Here is a 22,459-nt window from a genome sequence, read left to right as displayed (position 1 = left end):
AGACTGTACAATCACTTTTCACTATGGAACTAAATTGTATCATGACTCTGTACTCTGTCAAGATCAAAGTCTACATTCAGTATCAAATATTTTCTAAATAATCTAGACAACATTGATATAATTCCCTTTATAATTACCATATTCAATATTTTAGAGTTTATAGCTTTGAGTTTTTGTTTTATATACAAGTTTTAAAAATTGTATCTCCTTTCATGTTTTTGAGAAAAATATACTCAAAATCATTTGGTAGAGAATTTATGACATAGTGTTTGGCAAAACATATAATCTGTAAGATAACTTTAACTATGTAAACATTACATAGAGTAAAAATCAATTCAGTAAAATATTAATGCTAACACTGAGTAGATTCTGTTTTAAAAGGATTCTTGGCCAATGAGTCTTGCCACCTTTTAATTTAACTAGGAGATTAAGAACTCTACAACTATCAATTGGAAGCATTTTTGATGATAGTCCTTTTCAATTTCATCTCAGAAAAAGTTTCTTCTATTCATGCTGGTTTTCTCAGAAACCTGCTGTAGGAGTGCTGACAACACTGACTCCATCTTTGGCCCTCCATCTTGTTCATGTCCATGCAATGACTCCCTTGGGGCTCTGTGTTCCAGGCCTCATGGAGGTTAACGTACACTCTGACCAGAATGCAAGAAGCCTTCTAATCTTTCCTCTGGTGCACAGATGGCACCACTTTAGATAACTACCCTTTGTCTTATAAAATCTGTGGGTTAGGGTCCTGACTTTGCAGAGAATTGCTGCATAGTGCCAGGATCACTGTTCACTCAGTACTCTTGTAAGTTACCCTGAATAAAACCCTGTGTAAACAGTATGGAACGACTTCCTTCATTTTTCTGTTTCAATGTGCCTTCTCAGTCTGGAGGATTACTGTTCCTCTTCCACCTTTTAACACTTGCTTGGAGGTTCCTTTTCATAAACTGTCTCATTCATCCAGGTAGAACTAGACAACCCCTGTCTTAGGAAAGGTGCATTCAAAACTTTTGTCTGGAACTGAACTGGGGGGATAAAATTTGCTCCTATGCCAAGGATGATTAACAATTAAGAAAACTGGGGCACCTGGCTGGCTCAGTTTTCTGGGTGTCCAACTTCAGCTCAGGTCATGATCTCATGGTCTGTGAGTTCGAACTCCACATCAGGCTCTGTGCTGATGGCTCAGAGCCTGGAGCCTGCTTTATATTCTGTGTCTCCCTCTCTCTGCCCCTCCCCAGCTCACACTCTGTCTCTCTCTTTCAAAAATAAAGTAAAAATATTTTTAAAAATTAGGAAAACCTATCCCAGGAAATGAGAGTATAGGACACTACAGATGCTTAATCCTAGAAAAGTTTTGATAGCAAGACTAGAGTGCCTGCTTCTGATAGGATGGTATCCTGGGAGATCTAGAGGTAGGGAAGGATTGAAAGCTTCCAAAAGTAGTTTTGGCTTGATCTCCCTTGCTGAAAGAAGATCGTTTCTCTTGCTGAAGAAGACCATTTCCTTTAATAATAGCATTGAGGACTTCTGCTTTCACAAAAGATGAACACTCTTACCCCTATTGCTCTTGCTCACTATAAGTTCAAACATCATTCTTTATGTATAAAACAAACATAAGAAAGTTCAGAAAGGTGGAGCAAAGAATACAAACCAGCTAAGGACATTGGGACCTAAGGAACAACATGGCAGGAATTTCTCTGCAATTTCTTTCTTTTTTTTTTTTTAACTTTTTAAATTTTTAAAACCACTTTATTGACGAATGATTGACATACAAAAAGCTATACATATTAAATGTGCATAGCTTGTTGAGTTTAAGATGCGGCTGTTTTGTTTTTTTTCTTTTTTTCTTTTCTTTCATTTAAGTTACATCCAAGAGAGTTAAAATATAGTGCAACAATGATTTCAGGAGTAGATTCCTTAATGCCCTTTACCCATTTAGCCATCCCCCCTCCCACAACCCCTCCAGCAATCCTGTTTATTCTCCATATTTAAGAGTTTCTTATGTTTTGTCCCCTCCCTGCTTTTATTATTTTTGCTTCCCTTCCCTTAGGTTCATCTGTTTTTTATCTTAAAGTCCTCATATGAGTGAAGTCATATGATATTTGTCTTTCTCTTGACTAATTTCACTTAGCATAATACCCTCCAGTTCCATCCATGTAGTTGCAAATGGCAAGATTTCATTCTTTTTGATTGCTGAGTAATACTTCATTGTATGTATATACCACATCTTCTTTATCCATTCATCCATCGATGGACATTTGGGCTCTTTCCATACTTAGGCTATCGTTGATAGTGCTGCTGTAAACATTGGGGTGCATGTGCCCCTTCAAAACAGCATCCCTGTATCCCTTGGATAAATACCTAATAGTGCAATTGCTGGATCGTAGGGTGGTTCTATTTTTAATTTTTTGAGGAACCTCCATACTGTTTTTCAGAATGGCTTCACTAGTCTGCATTCCACTAGCAGTGCAAAAGGGATCCTTTTTCTCTGCATCCTCCCTAACATCTGTTGTTGCTGGAGTTGTTAATGTTAGCCATTCTGACAGGTGTGAGGTGGTATCTCATTGTGGTTTTGATTTGTATTTCCTTGATGATGAGTGATGTTGAGCATTTTTTCATGTGTCGGTTGGCCATCTGGATGTCTTCTTTGGAAAAGTGTCTGTTCATGTCTTTTGCCCATTTCTTCACTGGATTTTTATTTTTGGGTTTTTTGTTTGTTTGTTTGTTTTTTGTTGTTTTTTTTGTTTTTTGTTTTTTGTTTTGGTGTTGAGTTTGATAAGTTCCCTATAGGTTTTGGATACTAACCCTTTATCTGATATGTTGTTTGCAAATATCTTCTCCCATTCCGTCAGTTGCCTTTTAGTTTTGCTGATTGTTTCCTTCGCTGTGCAGAAGCTTCTTATTTTGATGAGGTCCCAACAGTTTATTTTTGCTTTTGTTTCCCATGCCTCTGGAGATGTGTTGAGTAAGAAGTTGCTGCGGCCAAGATCAAAGAGGTTTTTGCCTGCTTTCTCCTCGAGAATTTTGATGGCTTCCTGTCTTACATTTAGGTCTTTCATCCATTTTGAGTTTATTTTTGTGTATGGTATATGAAAGTGGTCCAGGTTCATTTTTCTGCATGTCACTGTCCTGTTTTCCCAGCACCACTTGCTGAAGAGGCTGTCTTTATTCCACTGAATATTCTTTCCTGCTTTGTCAAAGATTAGTTGGCCGTATGTTTGTGGGTCCATTTCTGGGTTCTCTATTCTGTTCCACTGATCTGAGTGTCTGCTTTTGTGCCAGTACCATACTGTATTGATGATTACAGCTTTGTAATACAGCTTGAAGTCCAGGATTGTGATGCCTCCTGCTTTGGGTTTGTTTTTTCAAGATTGCTTTGGCTATTCGAGGCCTTTTCTGGTTCCATACAAATTTTAGGGTTGTTTGTTCTAGCTCTGTGAAGAATGCTGGTGTTATCTTGATAGGGATTGCATTGAATATGTAGATTGCTTTGGGTAGTATCGACATTTTAACAATATTTGTTCTTCCTATCCAGGAGCATGGAATCTTTTTCCATTTTTTTGGTGTGTGTTTTCTTCAATTTCTTTCATAAGCTTTCTATAGTTTTCAGTGTATAGATTTTTCACCTCTCTGGTTAGAGATTTATTCCTAGGTATTTTATGTTTTCTATGTGTCACTGAAAATGGGATTGATTCCATGATTTCTCTTTCTGTTGCTTCATTGTTGGTGTAGTGGAATGCAACTGGTATCTGTGCATTGATTTTATATCCTGCAACTTTGCTGAATTCATGAATCAGTTCTAGCAGTTTTTTGGTGGAATCTTTTGAGTTTTCCATATAGAGTATCATGTCACCTGCAAAGAGTGAAAGTTTGACCTCCTCCTGGCCGATTTGGATGCCTTTTGTTTCTTTGTGTTGTCTGATTGCTGAGGCTAAGACTTCCAATACTATGTTGAATAACAGTGTCAAGAGTGGACATCTCTGTCTTGTTCCTGACCTTAGGGGGAAGGTTCTAAGTTTTTCCCTATTGAGGATGATATTAGCGTTGGGTCTTTCATATATGGCTTTTATGATCTCCAGGTATGATCCTTTTATCCCTACTTTCTTGAGGGTTTTTAATTAAGAAAGGATGCTGTTTTTTTTTGTCAAATGGTTTCTCTGCATCTATTGAGAGGATCATGTGGTTCTTGTCCTTTCTTTTATTGTCCTTTCTTTTATTGAAAATGTCTCCGCATTTTCTCTTACCCCCATTGCAGTCTGGAGAAGTCTACAACCTTGAAATGCAATAGACACAGACAAAAAAAAAAAAAAAGCCTCCAAGACAAGTTTGCTCTCTCTAACCAGAGAACCAGGAAAGGAGCAGCCTGGACAGAAACCTTTTACGAAATAACTGTCCTACACCAACCAAATGTCATGGGAAGTATTGTAACTCTATATTCATCCTCATTAGCATGAGCCACATGAGGGATTAAACATCCAATCACACCCACTTCTAATGAGTTGTCTCAGGCCCTGCACTGGGATGGTGTCAGAGAAGGTCAAATAGAGTTCTGGGACTTTCATTCTCGTCATGTAGTAATGGGGTCCTCATTTGGCAGTGTTAGTGGATTGGGTAGCAGTAATGAGGCATCCTTCAACCTCATAGCAAGGGTAATATTAGAAGAGGTCAAAAGGGGTGAAAGTGAACTTCCACACCTTATCAGTATGAGGTTCTCCTTCCTCTTGGCATGTCATCTGAAACCTGGACATCTGTCACCACTAGCAATAACAATGCAATGCTTCCACTGCTAGTGCAATATCAGAGGGGGGGCCTGATATTTAAATAATATCTCAAGCCCCAAAATATAGCACCCAAAGTACTTAGAATAAAATGAAAATTTACCTAACATAGAACAAACTAGGAAAGTTTCAACTTAAACGATGAAAGACAATCTGTATATGCCAACTCTAACAGATGTTGGAGGTATCTGATGAGGATTTTGAAGCAGCAATCATAAAATGTTTCAGTTGGCAATAACAAATATGATGGAAACAGTTGAAAAAACAAAAACTTGCAGAAATAGTTTCTCCAAAGAAGTATAAGAGAGAGAAAACAAAGTAATGAAAATTTTGTAACAAATAAGTACAAAACCTAAAGCCAAAAAGCCACTGGATGGGCTCAACAACAAAATAGAACAAAGGAAACAAATGGTGAACTTGAATGTACAGAAAAGTTGTTACCAAATCTGGAAAGCAGAGAGAAAATAGACTAGAAAAAATATGAAGAGCCTCTGGGATCTGTAGGACTATAACAAAAGATCTAACATTGAGGTTTATCACAGTTGCAAAAAAGAGAAAAATAGGGCTGGGCTAAAAATTACCTAAAGAATTCATGACTGAAGATTTCTCAAATTTTGCAAAATAGCCTACAGATTCAAGATGTGAGAGAGCCACAAACAGGATATACCCAAATAAATCCATACTATGACATATCATAATAAAAATTTGAAAACTAAAGACAAAGACAAAGTCTTGAAAATGCGCGGAGAGAAACGTCTTGCCTAATATTACCTACAGAGGAAAAATAAATTGAAAAATAGTAGATTTCTCATTAGAAACCATGGAGGTGGGAAGGAAGCAGCAAAATATTCCACAAGAGTTTAAAAAAAATAATAATCCAGAATTTTATATACAGTAAAAATATCCATCAGGAATGAAGAGGAAATCAAGACATTTTCAAATTAAGGTAAACTAAGAGAAGTTGTCACAGACGGCCAAAACAATGGCTAAAGCAAATTCTTGAGGCAGAAAATAAATTATAAAACAATGAATCTTACAACAGCCCTAAGGAAGGAGAATGGAAGTAAAAACATGAGTTAACACAATGGACTTTCCTTTTCTTGAATTTACTAAATTATGTTTGATTGCTGAAAAAAAATATTGTCTAATGTAATTCTCAATGTATATGGTGGGAATATACATGGAAATATTTAAGACAAATACACCAAAAAGGGAATGGCAAAAGGGCTTAATGAAACTGAGGTTTCTACACTTCATTTGAATGAGAAAAATTTTCATAATTAAAACCACAGAAGACAAAAAAAGTGAAAGACAAAGAACAAGCATAATGAACAGAAAATGTTTACAAATATGGTAGATATTAATCAACTATGTCAGTTATCACTTTTTTTATTTTAGAGAGAAATACCCAGGGTAATTGGACTAAATTTCAGCATTGATGTGGATACTCAGAGCCCCAAAGCTTATGATTGTCAGCCAATAAGTGGAATCCTAGTTGATATCCAGCTTACTGTGAATTCAGTGGTCTATAGTCCAAGCCAGTGGTCACTTCCCCAAATCTCCATGTATATAATTGGGCCTGGTATCTTTAGCAGTTAGAATAACATCCCCACAGGGTGCTTGGCATGCGGAATAACCGCTATCATCATCACACTGCAGGTGGAAGACTCTTTGTTGTTGCTCTTGTTATTTTTAAAAGATTTATTGAAAAAAAGATTTATTGAGGTATAATTTGTAGATAGTAAAATTTGCCAAATATGCGTAGTCATGAAACCACTATCCCAGGCTAGATGTAGAACATTTTTTACCCCAAAAACTTTCACTGTGCCTCTTTGCAGTCAGCCCCCTCCCTCCAACCCCTGACACCACTGACTGGCTCCATAGGTTTGCCTTTTCCAAAATGTCATATAAAATAGTCATCCCGTATTGCAGTGTATTGGATCTGACTTCTTTAACTCAGCATTAGTTTGAGATCCTCCCATGTTGTTGCATGAATCAGGAATTGGTTCCTTTTTATTTCTGAGTGGCCGTCCATTGTATGGATATACCACTGTTTGCTTATTCATTCACTATTGATTGATATTTGGATTGTTTCCAGTTTGGGGCTATTATGAACAAAGCTTCTATGAGTATTTGCATACAGATCTTTGTATGGACTTATGTTCTCAATGCACTAGGATAAATATTTAGAAGTAGGATTGCTGAGTGTATAGTCCAGTATGTGTTTACCTTGACGAGAAACAGCCAAATGGTTTTTTCAAAGAACTCTATAGTTTTGCATCCCACTAGCAATAGATGAGAGTTGCTTCATATCCTCATTAGCACTTGTTATTGTCAGTCTTAAAATGTTTTTACTATTCCAGTTGCTATGCAGTGGTATCTTAATGTGGGTTGTTTTTGTTTGTTTGTTTTGAGAGCGAAAAGTGTGAGGGAATGAAGGGCAGAGGGAGGGAGAGAGGGAATCTTAAACAAGTTCCATGCCCAGTCCAGCATGGAGCCCAATGCAAGGCTTGATCTTATGACAGATTACGACCTGATCTGAAATCAAGAGTCAGACGCTTAACCGACTGAACCACCCAGATGCCCCTTAAAGTGGTGTAAAAGATTTTTTTTTATTTGAGTAATGTTACATTACTTTCAGGTGTATAACACAATTGATGAAGTTTAGGGGTGATGGGGGTTCATGGGTTCCAGAGCTGATGGCCAAGAAAGAATTCTTGAGGACGTCTTTGGTGCAAAAAGGTGATTTTGATTAAAGCATAGGAACAGGACCCGTGGGCAGGGAGAGCTGTGCTGAAGTTGTGAAGAACTAGTTATATACTCATGGAATTGGGGGAGGTAAAGACTAAAGAGAGACCTCCAGAGGGACTTTGATATGCTAAAGAGGACTTCTAAAATTCCTGAGGCCTTGCTATTGTCAAGCTAAAGGTGTTTTTCCTCTAGTAAGGCATTAACATTAAGACACTAGGGAGTTACTGGAGAAACGTCTTACTCTGCCAGCCTCAAGTATTTGTCAGTGGGCTGCAGGTTATAAGAAAATTTAATTGTACCTGCCATTTCCTTCTTGCCTTTGTTCCCCACATCACTATGGAGGAGAGGGTGATGTTGAGGCTCCAGGAAACTGAGTCTATAGGTTTCTGGAGATTAGACTATTGATAATATTGTCTTTTTCTTATAATTTACTAAGATATTTGAAACTGATGGAGACTCATGTCCTGAAGAACTGTGATCTCTATCAGTTAACCATTTGTTTCCCCCCTCTCCTTTGTTCTTGGGCAGCCAGGCGTGCCCAAGGAATAACATACATATCCCCCTGGGGGTGGGGGTGGGGGTGGGGGTGTTTGCAGCCTGTCACTCATCACAGTGATTCTATTTATCCGTACATCCTGATTTGCTCACCACAAGTGAAGCTACCATCTGTCACCATACAATCCATTACAATATCATTAACTATATTCCCTATGCTGGGCCTTTTATTCCCATGATTTATTCATTAGTAGATAGTAGATACTGGTGCCAAGTGCAAATGCAGAAACACAAGTTTGACAAGGGCACAGTAAACAGGGGCTCACGCCACTGAGACCAGGGATCCAGATCACTCTACCAGATAAGCTGTCTGGACAAGTGCTGAGTAAGAGCTCTATAAAAAATGGACAGATTACAACGGTGCAGCATGGCACTCTTGTTGATTCTCTACTGCTGTATCCTTCCTCTACCCTTTGGTGCTATTCTCATCTGTACACCATATTTTTGGAAAGAAATTGGATCTGAGGCCTAAGGCATTTACATAGCACAAGTCTACCACACGTCACTTACGAGACCCCCTTCTCGAGCATGATTTCTGAAGTGATTGCTTCCTGTTTCCTTTAGTGTAAGTTTTTTCTCTGTACATGTATCAGACAGTTCCACCCTGTACTTTACAGACAGGCTATGTTCAGACACTTCCTAAGATTTGTATGTGAGTTACTACAACTTCAGTAACCAGAAGCCTTAAGCAGTGATACATCAGTCAGTAATAGATGGCTCCTCATATGATGGTTTTATAATAAAGATACAATGCCAAACTCATTATACTGGAATACCTCAGGTTTAGCAAAACCCAAGAGTAATAATGAGAAAATGGGAATAATGGCATGTATTACATGCTTAACATGTGCGAGACCCTTCTTAGGTGCTTTCTTTTGATCATTACAAAATCCTAGCAAAGTGCATTTCATTTCCCAGTGGAACGTGAACCTTGAAACTGTCACAGCCTAAGACTTTGTCCAAGGGCACATATTTTGCAGGTGGTAGATCTGTTGACACTCATGTCCCATGACACAAAACTTCTTATGTTCACACTGTATCTCCCAACTGGTGCTTTAAATGCTATTTGTTTAGGGGTGCCTGGGTGGCACAGTCGGTTAAGGTCCAACTTTGTCTCCGGTCATGATCTCACAGTTTGTGGTTTTGAGCCCTGCATCGGGCCCTGTGCTGACAGAGCCTGGAGTCTGCTTCGGATTCTGTGTCTCCCTCTCTCTATGCCCCTCCCCCACTCGCACTCTGTCTCTCTCCAAAATAAATAAACATTAAAAAAAAATTAAAAATAAATAAGTGCTATTTGTTTAACAGTATCAATAAAATGAACAAAGAACAATAGTCTAGGATATAGCCAATTGGGAAATGGTCCAATAACTCGTTAAAACCAGTGCATACCAGAGCAAACAAGATTTGCTATGCAGGCGTCTATAAAATGTTAGAATCCACATCTTAGAAGAGTACTAGTCTTCTTGTTAATGAATCTAAGAGTCTCTACTATCATCTCTAATAATAATAAGAATATGACTAGACAGGAAACGTTAAATAAATTTAAACACACAGAACTTTTTAAAATTGCCATTTTATTTTCAGATGACAATTTCAGAATGGCTATAAGATTATGTAATTATCACATTATTGATCATTTCTCCTTATATACGCCAATGTGATTTTCCCCATCTGGTGCATTCCAGTTAGTATTTACTTGCGTTTAGGGGGTTTTCTTTGTCTCTCCTCTTCTGGTATCTCTTCTAAATGATGAAACCTACCAATGATGATTGAAGTCACAAAAAGAATTAAGCGAAGAGTCAGTAGAAGTACTGCCTTGTTTACCTTCACAATTATTTTGGGTGTGAGACCTACTTCTCTGTCAGGTGGGGGGCCACTGTCTATACTACCACCCAATCCTCTCTCATCACACGATGGCGGTTTCCAACCTTTCATACAGTGACAATGTTTCTTGTTGTTGCACACCCCTCTGAAGTTGCATGTCTTGACATCGCAGTCAAAACCCATGTCTTCGTAAAAAGTACAATTCTGTTTCAAACAGTATTTTCCTGGGCCACATGTTGCACCATCCACTACAAGCCCCATTTCTGGCGTATCTGTCCCATGGTGTGTGTCATATCCAAAGCATTTTTCTTCTGTAACACCTGGTATTATTATATGACGAAATGTAGTGTGCTCACCTCCACCAGGAATTTCATGGACATTACTACAGTGCAGCATTCCACAAAGAACATTATCTTCTTCGCATTTAAAAGGTCTTCCTCCTCCTTGTGACACCCTCACTCCACAGTTGCCAAATCGGTCACCTAGTATATTCAAATGTTCGTAACACTCTGGTGAAGCATCTTTAATTTGGAAGCCAAAAAGGGATTGACACTGCATGTCACGGTCACTACAGTTTCCTCTCACACAAACAGCTAATGCTGAACATGGGGTTCCATCCTGGGTATACACGTCATTTGGACAATTATGCGTTTTCCCATCACAGTATTCTGGCAGATCACAAATACCAAGTTGGTCTCTGCAAATCGTTCCAGGTTGAGCAAATTTGCACTTAACACAGCAGGGTCCTTCACTGCAATCACTGCCACGGAAAAGGACACAATTGGTCTTGCAACACTTATTCTTAGAACATTGTTTTAAGGAGCCACAATCACATTGTTCGTTCCGATCTACAATTAGGTCACCACAACGAGCAGCTACATAAGGAAAATTTCTGTATGGGACATTTGGTATGCTCAAACAAGGATCCCAACCAGAAATCCGGTGATGCAAACTTGCATAAGAACAATTGCTCATCATATCCAATAAACCAGGTACTGGAGACATGACACAGTGTTCTCTTCGAAAGCAATGACAACCGGGTACATCATGTCGGATGCCCAAACTATGACCTACTATATGTGCTGAAATAGCTGCAGCTAAAAATATGTGATAATTTGTTACACATACATATGCTGCTCCCCAGTTGGGGTTGCACATTCCATTGTGGTGGGCATAATATAAGGCCCCAAAGAGTCTATGTCCTGTAAGAAGTATTGAGGTATCATGACGAATTGCATCATACAAAGCATAGAACTTCCACAAACCATATTCAGTTATAGCTGCTTGAATAGTCGAGAACTCATAAAAATTAATCCTGTCCATTCCATCCCATATGCACAAAGCACGTATGTTGACATCTAGGAGACTAGGTTTGTAAATGGTATGTAATATGTTGTTCAAAATCACTACATTTTCAATTATACGAGTGTAATTAGTATTCCGTACAGTTAACGTGTTAGAAACCGTGTAGTGAATTTTTAAATATTTCTTATGTGGCCACCACAAATAAACGGGGGCTGCCCTAGGAGCTCCGGAAAGTATTGCCTCTTCAAATGCCTGATTTGTAGATTGTTCTTCAATCTTACACCTTTGAGACTCTGACGGTCTTCCTTCTGACACAAGTAGAGAAATCACATGCTCGAATCTGGAAGAAGCCTCCAATGGTTTTATTTCATAAGTGAAGTCATCCACCTGCAGCATGCCATGCAGACCCCCGTAGCAGGTGTCCAGTGTGCCCATGGACCCAGGAACCCCTTCCAGGTAGCTGTGGTAGTAACAGTCTCGAGGGACAAACGGGTAGTCCTCCTGCATGGCACCTTGATCATTGTCGGTGATAACAGGAAAATGTTTGGGCAGCAAGCTCTTCTTGACTTTCATGTGAACCACATGTCTTTGGCCTCTGAAGTGGATCTTATAGGAAAGTTGGCCTTGTCTCTCAGCTCCACTCACCCTGTGGGACACCTTCCTGGGGATCACAACTTCAGAGGAAGCGAAGCGCCATCCCGGGAGGGCATGGGAGCAGCAGACCGGGGACAAGAGTAGCCAGAGCAGAGGCAGCCAGAGATCACCCGTCAAGTGGGCCTGGGCCCAGGCAGGCCCCATGAGTGAGGGAGCCTGTGACCACAGAAGATGCAGTCAGGTGGGGGGCAGGCAAGGTGATCCCTGAAACAGCAGCTTTCCTGGCAGTGGAGTCCTGAGGAGACCAGAGAGAGACTGGGGGCTGGGCAGAGGCCAGACAGGTGGAGGAGGGAGGGGAAGCTATTACATAATAATGGTGTGCTCATTAAGGGTGGGGGGGGGGGTGCTGTGCTCAGTGAGTTGGGTGTCCTAGCACAGGGGACCTAGAGAAGAGGACAAATGGGAGGAATTGGGAACAACAGTGTGTATACCTGGGCTGAAAGGTCCCATGGTCTCTTGGAGAAGTCACAGGGGAAGAATAAGGGCATTTGGTGGAATTTTAAGTGAGCGAAGGACTTTTCTTTCTCAAACCTAAATGACATCAGGGATCAACATGTAATTAAAACAAAGGATGGAGGCTCAGTTGGTTAAGTGTCTGACTTCGGCTCAGGCCATGATCTTGCGGTTCGTGAGTTTGAGCCCCACGTCAGGCTCTCTGCTGTCAGCACAGAGCCCGCTTTGGATCCTCTGGCCCCCTCTCTTTCTGTCCCTCCCCTGCTGTTCTCTCTCTCTCTCTCTCTCTCTCTCTCTCTCTCTCAAAAATAAACAAACATTTAAAAAAATTAAGGAAAAGAGAAAACAAAGGATGGAGAGGAGAGTGGAAGCTTCTTAAAAGAATTTTGAGGAGAGAATTAGATTCTCTCATACTTCATAACAACTGAATGCACTTCAGGTGATTGATGGAAAGAAGGAGTAAATAGAGGCCATAAGTAGAAAAATTAGCGTGTATGATAATAGTTTCTTATAAAGTTAAACTTCTATCCACCCTGTGTCCCAGCGATTCTGGCCCTAGGAAATTCCCCACAAAGACTTGTATGTGAATCTTCAGAGCAGTGTTATTCATGAAATTTATTCCACAAACTGGGAATAAACAACCAGTCCTTAATAGCTGAATGGTTAAAGAAACTGGCATATTCATCCAGGGGAATAATCCCTCATAAGTCAGAACTAACTTTTGATCCATGTAAGAATATGGATTTATCTCACAGGTATGATGATGAAAAAGCTGTAATTATCAAGACAGTATGGTACTGGCACAAAAACAAACATATAGATCAATGGAACAGAATGAAAAACCCGGAAATGGACCTACAACTATATGGTCAACTAATCTTCAACAAAACAGCAAAGAGTATCCACTGGAATAAAGACAGTCTTTTCAGCAAATGGTGTTGGGAAAACTGGAGAGCAACATGCTGAAAAATAAAACTGGACAACTTTCTTACACTATACACAAAAATAAATTCAAAATGGATGAAAGGGCTAAATGTGAGACAGGAAATCATCAAAATCCTAGAGGAGAACACAGGCAGTAACCTCTTTGACATTGGCCATAGCAACTTATTAGATTCATCTTTGAGGCAAGGGAAATAAAAGCAAAAATATACTATTAGGACTTCATCAAGATAAGAATCTTCTACACAGCAAAGGAAACAATCATCAGAATTAAAAGGCAACCTTTGGAATGGGAGAAGGTATTTGCAAATGACATTTGCAAATGATAAAGGGTTAATATCCAAAATACATAAAGAACTTATCAAACTCAACACCCAAAAACAAATAATCCAGTTAAGAAATGGGCAGAAGACATGGATAGACACTTTTTCATAGAAGACATCTAGATGACTAACAGATACATGAATGGATGCTCAACATCACTCATAATCAGGGAAATACAAATGAAAACCACAATGAGATATCATCTCACACCTGTCAGAATGGCTAAAAACAACAACACAGGAAACAACAGATGTTGGTGAGGATGTGGAGAAATGGGAATCCTCTTACACTGTTGGTGGTAATGGAAACTGGTGCAGCTACTCTGGAAAACGGTATGGAGGTTCCTCAAAAAGTTAGAAGTAGAACTACCCTATAATGCAGCAGTTGCAATACTAGATATTTACCCAAAGGATACAAAAATACAGATTTGAAAGGGTACATGCACCTCAATGTTTATACCAGCATTATCAACAATAGCCAAATTATGGAAAGAGCCCAAATGTCCATTGACTCATGAATGGATAGAGAAAATGTGGTATATATGTATATACACATATACAATGGAATATTACTCAGCCATCAAAGAGAATGAAATCTTTCCATTTGCAACAAGGTGGATGGAACTAGAGGGTATTATGCTAAGTGAAATAAATCAGTCAGAGAAAGACAAATATCATATGATTTCACTCCTATGTGGAATTTAAGAAACCGATAAACAGTTGGAAAGGAGAAACAAAGAAAAAAGGGAGAGGGAAACAAACCATAGAAGACTCTTAAAGATAGAGAACAATCTGAGGGTTGATGGAGGGAGGTGGGTCAGGGAGGGGCTAGGTGGGAGATGTGTATTAAGGAGGGCAGTTGTTATGATGAGCACTGGGGTTGTATGTAAGTGATGAATCACTGACTTCTACTCCTGAAATCAGTATCACACTGTGTGTTAACTAACTGGAATTTAAAAAATTTGAAAAGAAAAAAAAAATTACTAAAAAAATCTTTACAAAAATACTATGCAAATAAAATAACCTTTTTAAATGGAAAAAAATAAAATAAATTTCCTATTTTAAAGCAGCAAGGATATGGTAATTTTTACAATTGCAATGGAAAACTAATACATGCCCCAAGATAATTTAATAGGGAAAGCATAGTCTATAACAAAAAGTGGTAGGAAAACTGGCTGTTTATATAGGAAAAAAATTAGCCTCAACTCCTATCCTTACCATACACAAAAATTAACGGGGGGAGGATCTTACAATTACATGCAATGGCTAAGATGCTTACCTTTCTAGAAATTTTAATAAGACAAATATTCTTAGTAACAGATTAAACAAAGATTTTTTAGGACATAATATGTATTAATGATAACAAAAATGATAAATTGGGATTCATAAAAATGAAAAGCATCAGCTCCTTAAAAGGCACCATTCACAAAACGAATAGGAAGCCTTAAACCAGAAGAGAATACTTGTGCACAACACATAAGAACGAAGAAATGTGTATCCAAAGTATTTGAAGAACTCTTATATTCAATAACACTAAGACAAATAGCCCAATACAAAAATAGACAAGAAAGACTTGAACTGTCACTTCATAACAAAAAATATAGATGTGTCCAATAAACATAATAGTGACACATAACATCATTAGTTATCAGGGCAATGCACATTGCAAATGGAATGAGATACTATTTCTCATCCCCTGGCATGCGCAAGAGTCGTTGGTTTGGGTGAGGATGTGGAACTACTGAAACTCATGTATGTGTCTGGTGGGACTGTGGTGCAGCACAACCAGTGTGGAAGATACTGATTTTTTTTAATTAAAATTATGCCTACCCTATGAACCAGTTTAATGATTATGTATCTTATAGAAGAACATTTGCACTGAGATTTTGAGGCAACATATTAGTTTCATGAACTTGGACATCCAAATCTCTCCCCGAGTTTGAGAGGTTCTCAGTCATGATTACTTTAAATAAATTTCTACCCCTTCTCTCTCTGTTTTTCTTCTGGGACTCTAATGATGTGTACATTGTCTTTTTTCCTTCCCTTCCCTCCCCTCCCCTCCCCTTTTCTTCCTTCCTTCCTTCTTTCTTTTTTTGATGATGTCCTGTAATTCCTGTAGGCCTTCTTTTTTCCCTTTCATTCATGTTTTTCTTCTCTGATTGGTTAGTTTGAATTGAACTGTCTTTGAGTTCACTGATTCCCTTTCTGCTTGTCCAGGTTTCCTGCTGAAGCTCTCTGTTCTGCAGGTCAGTGTTGTATTCTTCAGCTCCAATATTTCTGTTTTGTTCCTTTTTGTTTTCTCTCTTTGTTGAACTTCTTTTGTTTTCGCATTATTTTTTCTGATTTCGTGGAATGGTTTATCTGTATTCTCTTGTAATTCTCTGAGCACCTGTTTAACAATTATTTTGAATTCCTTGTCAGACAATTCCTAGATCTCCATTTCTTTGGAGCCAGTTACTAGAGGTTTACTGTATTTCTTTGGAGGAAACACATATTCCTGAATATTCGTGATCCATGCAGACTTTCACAGGTGTCAGTACATTTGAAGATGCAGTCACCTCTTCCAGACATCATGGACTGAGTTTAGTATGGGAAGCCTTTCACCTTCAGGTGGATGGCACACGAGATCATGCTGTGTGACCTGGGTGCCAAGTAGGGGAATATGTGATGGCTCTCACTGGGTCTGGGGGCGGGGGGACCTGATGTCTCCTCAGCTTCGGCCACTGAAGTTCACAGCATTGCCAACTATGCAGTCCTTGGCAAGTACAGGAGCTGCAAAGTTGTTGAGTTCCTTAGTGGTACCTCCAGGTCTGGTAGCTAGGGACCAGGGAAGGCAGTAAGGGTTACCAGAGCCAGTGATGTGCACACCCTCAGTTGTGGGGAAAGCTGTAGGTACCAATGCAGTGGCAGATGCCTTTTGCAGACATGCTTTTAGTGATGAGGACCAGGGCAGGTAGCAAGGAGTGGGGCCAACTATGGACTGACTGGCAGCTCTGAGGCGTTTCTGTCTCCCCAAGTATACACACCACACTGAGGCCAGTGATGGGTGTTGGGCTGGGGGTGTGTAGGTATACAGCTGGAGAGAATAGCTACTGGTGGGCATGGTGGTACCAGCCAATGAGAGAAGCAGGGCCTAGTCTAGACCTGCAAGCAGCTGTAGAGGAAAGGGCTAGATATTGTGCACTCACCTGTGGCTACCCACTCTCCCCCTAGGCGTGCACATTGCAGTGGAGGCCAATGATGGGCATCAGGCCTGTGGTATGCAGGTACAGCTAAAGAGGCTAAGCCCAAGTGCTGGAATGCTGATGGGACTCCAGCACTTATACTTGTATGGTTAAAGAAGTGTGATTTGGCTGCAGGCATGGCTCTTGGTCCTCTTGGTCTCCACTGGGGACAGGGGGAGAGAACAAGGAGGCTGGTGTCAGTAAGTGCAAATATCTGGGGGGAGAAAGTTGGCAAGATCCACAGTGAGTCCATGGAGTCTGAGTAGGTGGCTGGCTTCATGAGTGGCCAAATCTGAGTTTGTTTGCAAAGCAGGTATTTGTAAACCACCATTGTTCCTACTGTGCGTCTGCTAATAATAGCCTCTTCTTTTCCTCCTTGCTTCTAGTCAGCTCATTATGTGTTAACTTTGCTGGTCTAGGTGGAATGAAACTAAGGTGGGACCTTTGTGCACTGCCCCATGAGGCTGGAGAAGCTGTTCACTCACTCTGTTCTTCTTTTGCTGGTAAGAGGAAAAGTTTCTAGTTTGGAAGTCCTTCCTTGGTGCTGAACAATGCTGGCGTGGGAGGGGATGATGCAGGCAAAATGAAGACTTACTTCTCTTCTTGTATGATTATTCTGAGTTTTGTTGTTGTTGTTGTTGTTGTTGTTCCCCAGTGTTGCTAAAACTTTCTACGTGGACTCTAGGAGTCTCCCAAATCTGTTTTTATCCATGGATAGCAGTTTTCCCATTGATCTTTGGGGGGGCCTGGGAAGGCTGGATTCGCTGGAACCAATTCCTCTCCAGCTCTGAATTTGCCAGTGATTTAGAGGATCAGACCACATCAAGCTACTGGAGACCCTGACACAAGACCCTGTCCAAGGTGATCTGTTCCCATTGGAGTAAGGTAAGGAGATAGGGAGAGTTGCTCTGGGGCTCACTTGGCCTTTCAAGGAACACTGAGCTTTGCAAATTGTGATTTTTAAAATCACTGCAGCCCAGGTATGGTGACAGATGGTAACTACACTTGTGGTGAGCATAGATGTTGTGTTGTATGTACTTGTCATCTCACTGTTGTACACCTGAAACCAATGTAACATTGTATGTCAACTATACTTTAATAAAATAAAATTAAATCCCTGCAGCCCAGCCTTGCAGAGCACTACCTGGGGGGGAAGGGCTCACCATGTTACAGGCTGGAAAGGGGGAGCCTCAAGTATAGAGGGTTTGGGCAGGTGTAGGTCTCCTGGCCACTGGGCTCTGGAGGCTGGTTCAGGCACCTGCCAGAGCCAAGGACGCATGTGACTTGTAAGCTGCAGGCCGGCAGACTCCTACTAGATCCAGAACATAGGTGAGAGGAGCCTTTGTCCTGGGCAAAGCTAAAAGCTGTAACTTAAACCTTGCCCCCAAATCCTGAGTAAGGACCCCTTGAAGTGGTATGCAGGCATGAGTCCTGCTGCTGCCCTTGTGACTTTTAGGCAGGTCCTTTGGTGCCCTCTGCCTGTCTCCACCACCTGGTCATGACACTCTGACATGTGGGGGCAGTCAGTAAGGGCAGCTGCCACAAAGAAGGTGATGATGATAGAGGCACCACCTCCAGGGGAATATTCCAGGCCCACTGCATTCCAAACCTGCCTAGCCCTGCCCAGTTAGGAGGTATAGCTATATCAGGATTGTTGACCCAAGAGGATGGTGGCCAAGATAGGACACCCAGGATCCTTTCAAGCACCCTAAGTTTGGGGACTCTCCTTGCCACCTCTGAGAGGCCCCATGTGTCCCTCACCAGATTCAGCCCACCACCCCATTCATTTTGCTACCACTGCACTGGGGGTTCCTGACATGCAGGCCTTTGTGCCCTTGGCCTAGGGCGCTGTCCCCCCTGCACTGCAGCTTCTTCTAGACCTCATGTCTTGCTGAAATGTCCTCCCCAACGCCTGGCATCCTCTGTTGGCTGCTTTTCTCATTTGTCATCTGTCCTCTCCACTGGACTGAATTCTGTGAGGACCTTATCCACCATCCTGCCCTCTGCTGTACCCCCAGGTCCAAGCCCAGGGCCAGTTTGCTCTCTGCCCAGTGGAGCACCTATCTTCATATTCTCCCAAGGCCCTCTCACAGCCCTTGGGCACCCTCTTTCCTCCACCTTGGCCCCACCCCTATGGGGATAGCTGTGCCTCTCAATTCTGCAGGTAAGCCCAGAACTGTGTGTGGTCCTCCTGAAGAGGACTGTCTCCACGAGGAATAGCCATATCTGTGTGCCTCAAATTCTACCATTAGTACTCATACCTCTGGTTTATCCTGAACATTCACCAGATATCTATCTATTTGGGCTGGGACCCATGCTGGGTGCTAGGAGCAAAGAACTAACCTGACTTGGAAAACTCACAGTCTAAGAACAGAGGTGGACAAAGCAGGAAACATAGCCAATCACTGGTGAGGCTTGCTATGATGGACAGGGTGAAGAAAGAGAGATTTGGGGATATATGACCCCTGGCTCAGTGGCAACAGTCACACTCAGGTAGTGGAATTTGAGCAAGTGTTGATGGCCCAAAAGCCATAGCCATCTGCTCATCCCACCTCCACCCAGTAGCCCTGCCAGGCCATCTTCATGTCCCCTCTCCGGGCCATGGGGCAAGAGTCATTCCTACTCCTGGTATGGCTGTTCCCTCAGGCCCATCTTACACCTTTCCATTCCAGGCTGTGTGTATGAGGCAGTCAGAGCCCTCAGGGCATTTCCAAAATGTTCAGGTCTGCCACTGCCCCAGGTTGGATATCTGTCTTGTCCTAGGTTCACTTCTCTGCCAGTTGGGGATAGAGGAGACCTATCTCTGAACCCCAGGCCTCTCTGAACTGAGGGTCAGAGACCTGGGTTCTGCTTGCTGTGTGACCTTGGCCAGGTCACTGCCCTTGTCTAGACCTCAGTGCCCTCATTGTGGAGTACAGGTGGATTCACATTAGGAGTTTATACTTCCTGCATCCTGCACTTAAGTGAAGGAACTATATTGTACTTCAAGAACACAAGAAAACTTGCTTATTTGTTCATTCCACAAATTAATGGCTAATGCTTTTTAGGTGGCAGGCTAATGAATGTGATCATTTATAGTAGTCATACTTTGAAAATAAAAGCAAAGATTGATTCCAGAAGAAAGGTTTTCAGAAGTGTAGGAAATACATAATTGATGGCTTCCTAAGTGGTTTGCAGCTTTGGATATTTATTTACTGCTAAAAACAAACAAACAAACAAACAAAAAAAACTCACCGAAATCTCCGATTTAATCAATTTACAGCTCATAGTGAGTAAACATGTTTTCAGGTTATAAAACTTTTTTTTTCTGATCAGTAGATAAATCGTTCATGTTCTTTGAACAATTTCTGGTAAATGGGAATAAAGATGCCAATATCCAAATACTATTTGTTTTTTTACTTGGAAAAAAAAAGCATGGGGGTCCTTTAGGAGAGAGAGATTATCATTCCAGTAGTTTCCTAGGAATACTCAATATGTCTCATTACAATATCCTTTCATATATAAGGTGACAGTGACAGACTGTGAAGTTTGTCTAATAACATGGTAACTTCTCTCTTCTCCCTTGATTACCTTGAAAGTGGAAAGAGAAATATGTAATAATTATTTTATTTTATTTATTGTCAAATCACTCTGGTGTATGCCTGAAACGAATGTAATATTGTACATCAGTTATACCTCTATACTTAGCATACAATGAAATATACATAGCATACAAGACATATGCTTTTTTTTTTTTTGAGGTATACTTAGCATACAATAAAATACACAGATTTCAAAGTGGATCTTGATGACTTTTGATTTATAACCACCACCCTACCTTAGCCTGTTTGGGCCACTATAACAAAATACCTTAGACTGTGTGTCAAACTCACGAACAAACAAGAGAACTTTATTTCTCACACTTGTGGAGATACAAAGTCCAAGATCAAGTCAACCACACATCTATTGTCTGGTGAGAACGGCTTCTTGCTTCACAGATGGCACCTCTTGCTGTGAAGCCACATGGCAGAAGGGGTGAGAGAGCTCTCCGGGGTCTCTGTTATAAAGACACTGATCCCATTCGTGAGGGCTCCACCTTCATGACCTAAAGACGTTCCAAAGGCCCCAGCTCCTAATACCGTCGCCTTTGGGCTTAGGATTTCAACCTATGCATTTTGCAGGGACACAAACATTGAATCCATAGAGCACCTCAATGAAGATACAGAAGTTTCCTATCACTCCAGAAAGTTCCTTCCGTTCCTCCATTGCCACATCAGCCACATCAGGAAACTACTGATTTAAATTCTATTTCCGTAAATTACAGCCTATTCTAGACTATTCTAGAATTCATTCAAATTAAATCATGTATTCAGTTCCTTTGGCCTGATTGTTTCTGTCATCATCATACCTGTGAGATAAATCCATGTTCTTACATGGATCAAAAGTTAGTTCTGACTTATGAGGGATTATTCCACTGGATGAATATGCCAGTTTCTTTAACCATTCAGCTATTAAGGACTGGTTGTTTATTCCCAGTTTGTGGAATAAATTTCATGAATAACACTGCTCTGAAGATTCACATACAAGTCTTTGTGGGGAATTTCCTAGGGCCAGAATCGCTGGGACACAGGGTGGATAGAAGTTTAACTTTATAAGAAACTATTATCATACACGCTAATTTTTCTACTTATGGCCTCTATTTACTCCTTCTTTCCATCAATCACCCCAAGTGCATTCAGTTCTTATGAAGTATGAGAGAATCTAATTCTCTCCTCAAAATTCTAAAAGAAGCTTCCACTCTCCTCTCCATCCTTTGTTTTCTCTTTTCCTTAATTTTTTAAAATGTTTATTTTTGAGAGAGAGAGAGAGAGAGAGAGAGAGAGAGAACAGCAGGGGAGGGACAGAAAGAGAGGGGGCCAGAGGATCCAAAGTGGGCTCTGTGCTGACAGCAGAGAGCCTGACGTGGGGCTCAAACTCACGAACCGCAAGATCATGGCCTGAGCCGAAGTCAGACACTTAACTGAGCCTCCATCCTTTGTTTTAATTACATGTTGATCCCTGATGTCATTTAGGTTTGAGAAAGAAAAGTCCTTTGCTCACTTAAAATTCCACCAAATGCCCTTATTCTTCCCCTGTGACTTCTCCAAGAGACCATGGGACCTTTCAGCCCAGGTATACACACTGTTGTTCCCAATTCCTCCCATTTGTCCTCTTCTCTAGGTCCCCTGTGCTAGGACACCCAACTCACTGAGCACAGCACCCCCCTCTCCTTAATGAGCACACCATTATTATGTAATAGCTTCCCCTCCCTCCTCCACCTGTCTGGCCTCTGCCCAGCCCCCAGTCTCTCTCTGGTCTCCTCAGGACTCCACTGCCAGGAAAGCTGCTATTTCAGGGATCACCTTGCCTGCCCCCCACCTGACTGCATCTTCTGTGGTCACAGGCTCCCTCACTCATGGGGCCTGCCTGGGCCCAGGCCCACTTGACGGGTGATCTCTGGCTGCCTCTGCTCTGGCTACTCTTGTCCCCGGTCTGCTGCTCCCATGCCCTCCCGGGATGGCGCTTCGCTTCCTCTGAAGTTGTGATCCCCAGGAAGGTGTCCCACAGGGTGAGTGGAGCTGAGAGACAAGGCCAACTTTCCTATAAGATCCACTTCAGAGGCCAAAGACAT

The 22,459-nt window shown here is 41.1% G+C and overlaps 2 protein-coding genes across 2 annotated transcripts in view; one reads left to right on the top strand and one right to left on the bottom strand.

Annotated features, from left to right (window-relative positions):
• Window positions 1-9,776: 9,776 nt before the first annotated feature.
• LOC101088229 (disintegrin and metalloproteinase domain-containing protein 20-like) lies at window positions 9,777-12,011 on the bottom strand. The gene has a single exon (XM_011283403.3). It carries the CDS (start codon window positions 12,009-12,011, stop codon window positions 9,777-9,779), a length of 2,235 nt encoding a protein of 744 aa, XP_011281705.3.
• A 5,217-nt stretch (window positions 12,012-17,228) lies between these two features.
• Window positions 17,229-22,459, top strand: part of LOC101081641 (synaptojanin 2 binding protein) — a 64,155-nt gene continuing 58,924 nt past the window's right edge. The window contains exon 1 of the mRNA XM_045060133.1: window positions 17,229-17,312. Coding sequence (XP_044916068.1) covers window positions 17,234-17,312 — 79 coding nt within the window. The 5' untranslated portion in view covers window positions 17,229-17,233. The remainder of the gene's footprint in view (window positions 17,313-22,459) is intronic.

The sequence above is a fragment of the Felis catus genome, chromosome B3 (assembly GCF_018350175.1).
Source record: "Felis catus isolate Fca126 chromosome B3, F.catus_Fca126_mat1.0, whole genome shotgun sequence".
Lineage (NCBI taxonomy): Eukaryota > Metazoa > Chordata > Mammalia > Carnivora > Felidae > Felis > Felis catus.
Note: the sequence above shows the minus strand (reverse complement) of the source record. Positions and strands in the feature narration are given on the sequence as shown.

What these genes read in the sequence shown, in the direction of transcription:
- LOC101088229 (XM_011283403.3), bottom strand. Translation starts at nt 12,011, where the DNA reads ATGGGGCCTGCCTGGGCCCAGGCCCACTTGACGGGTGATCTCTGGCTG.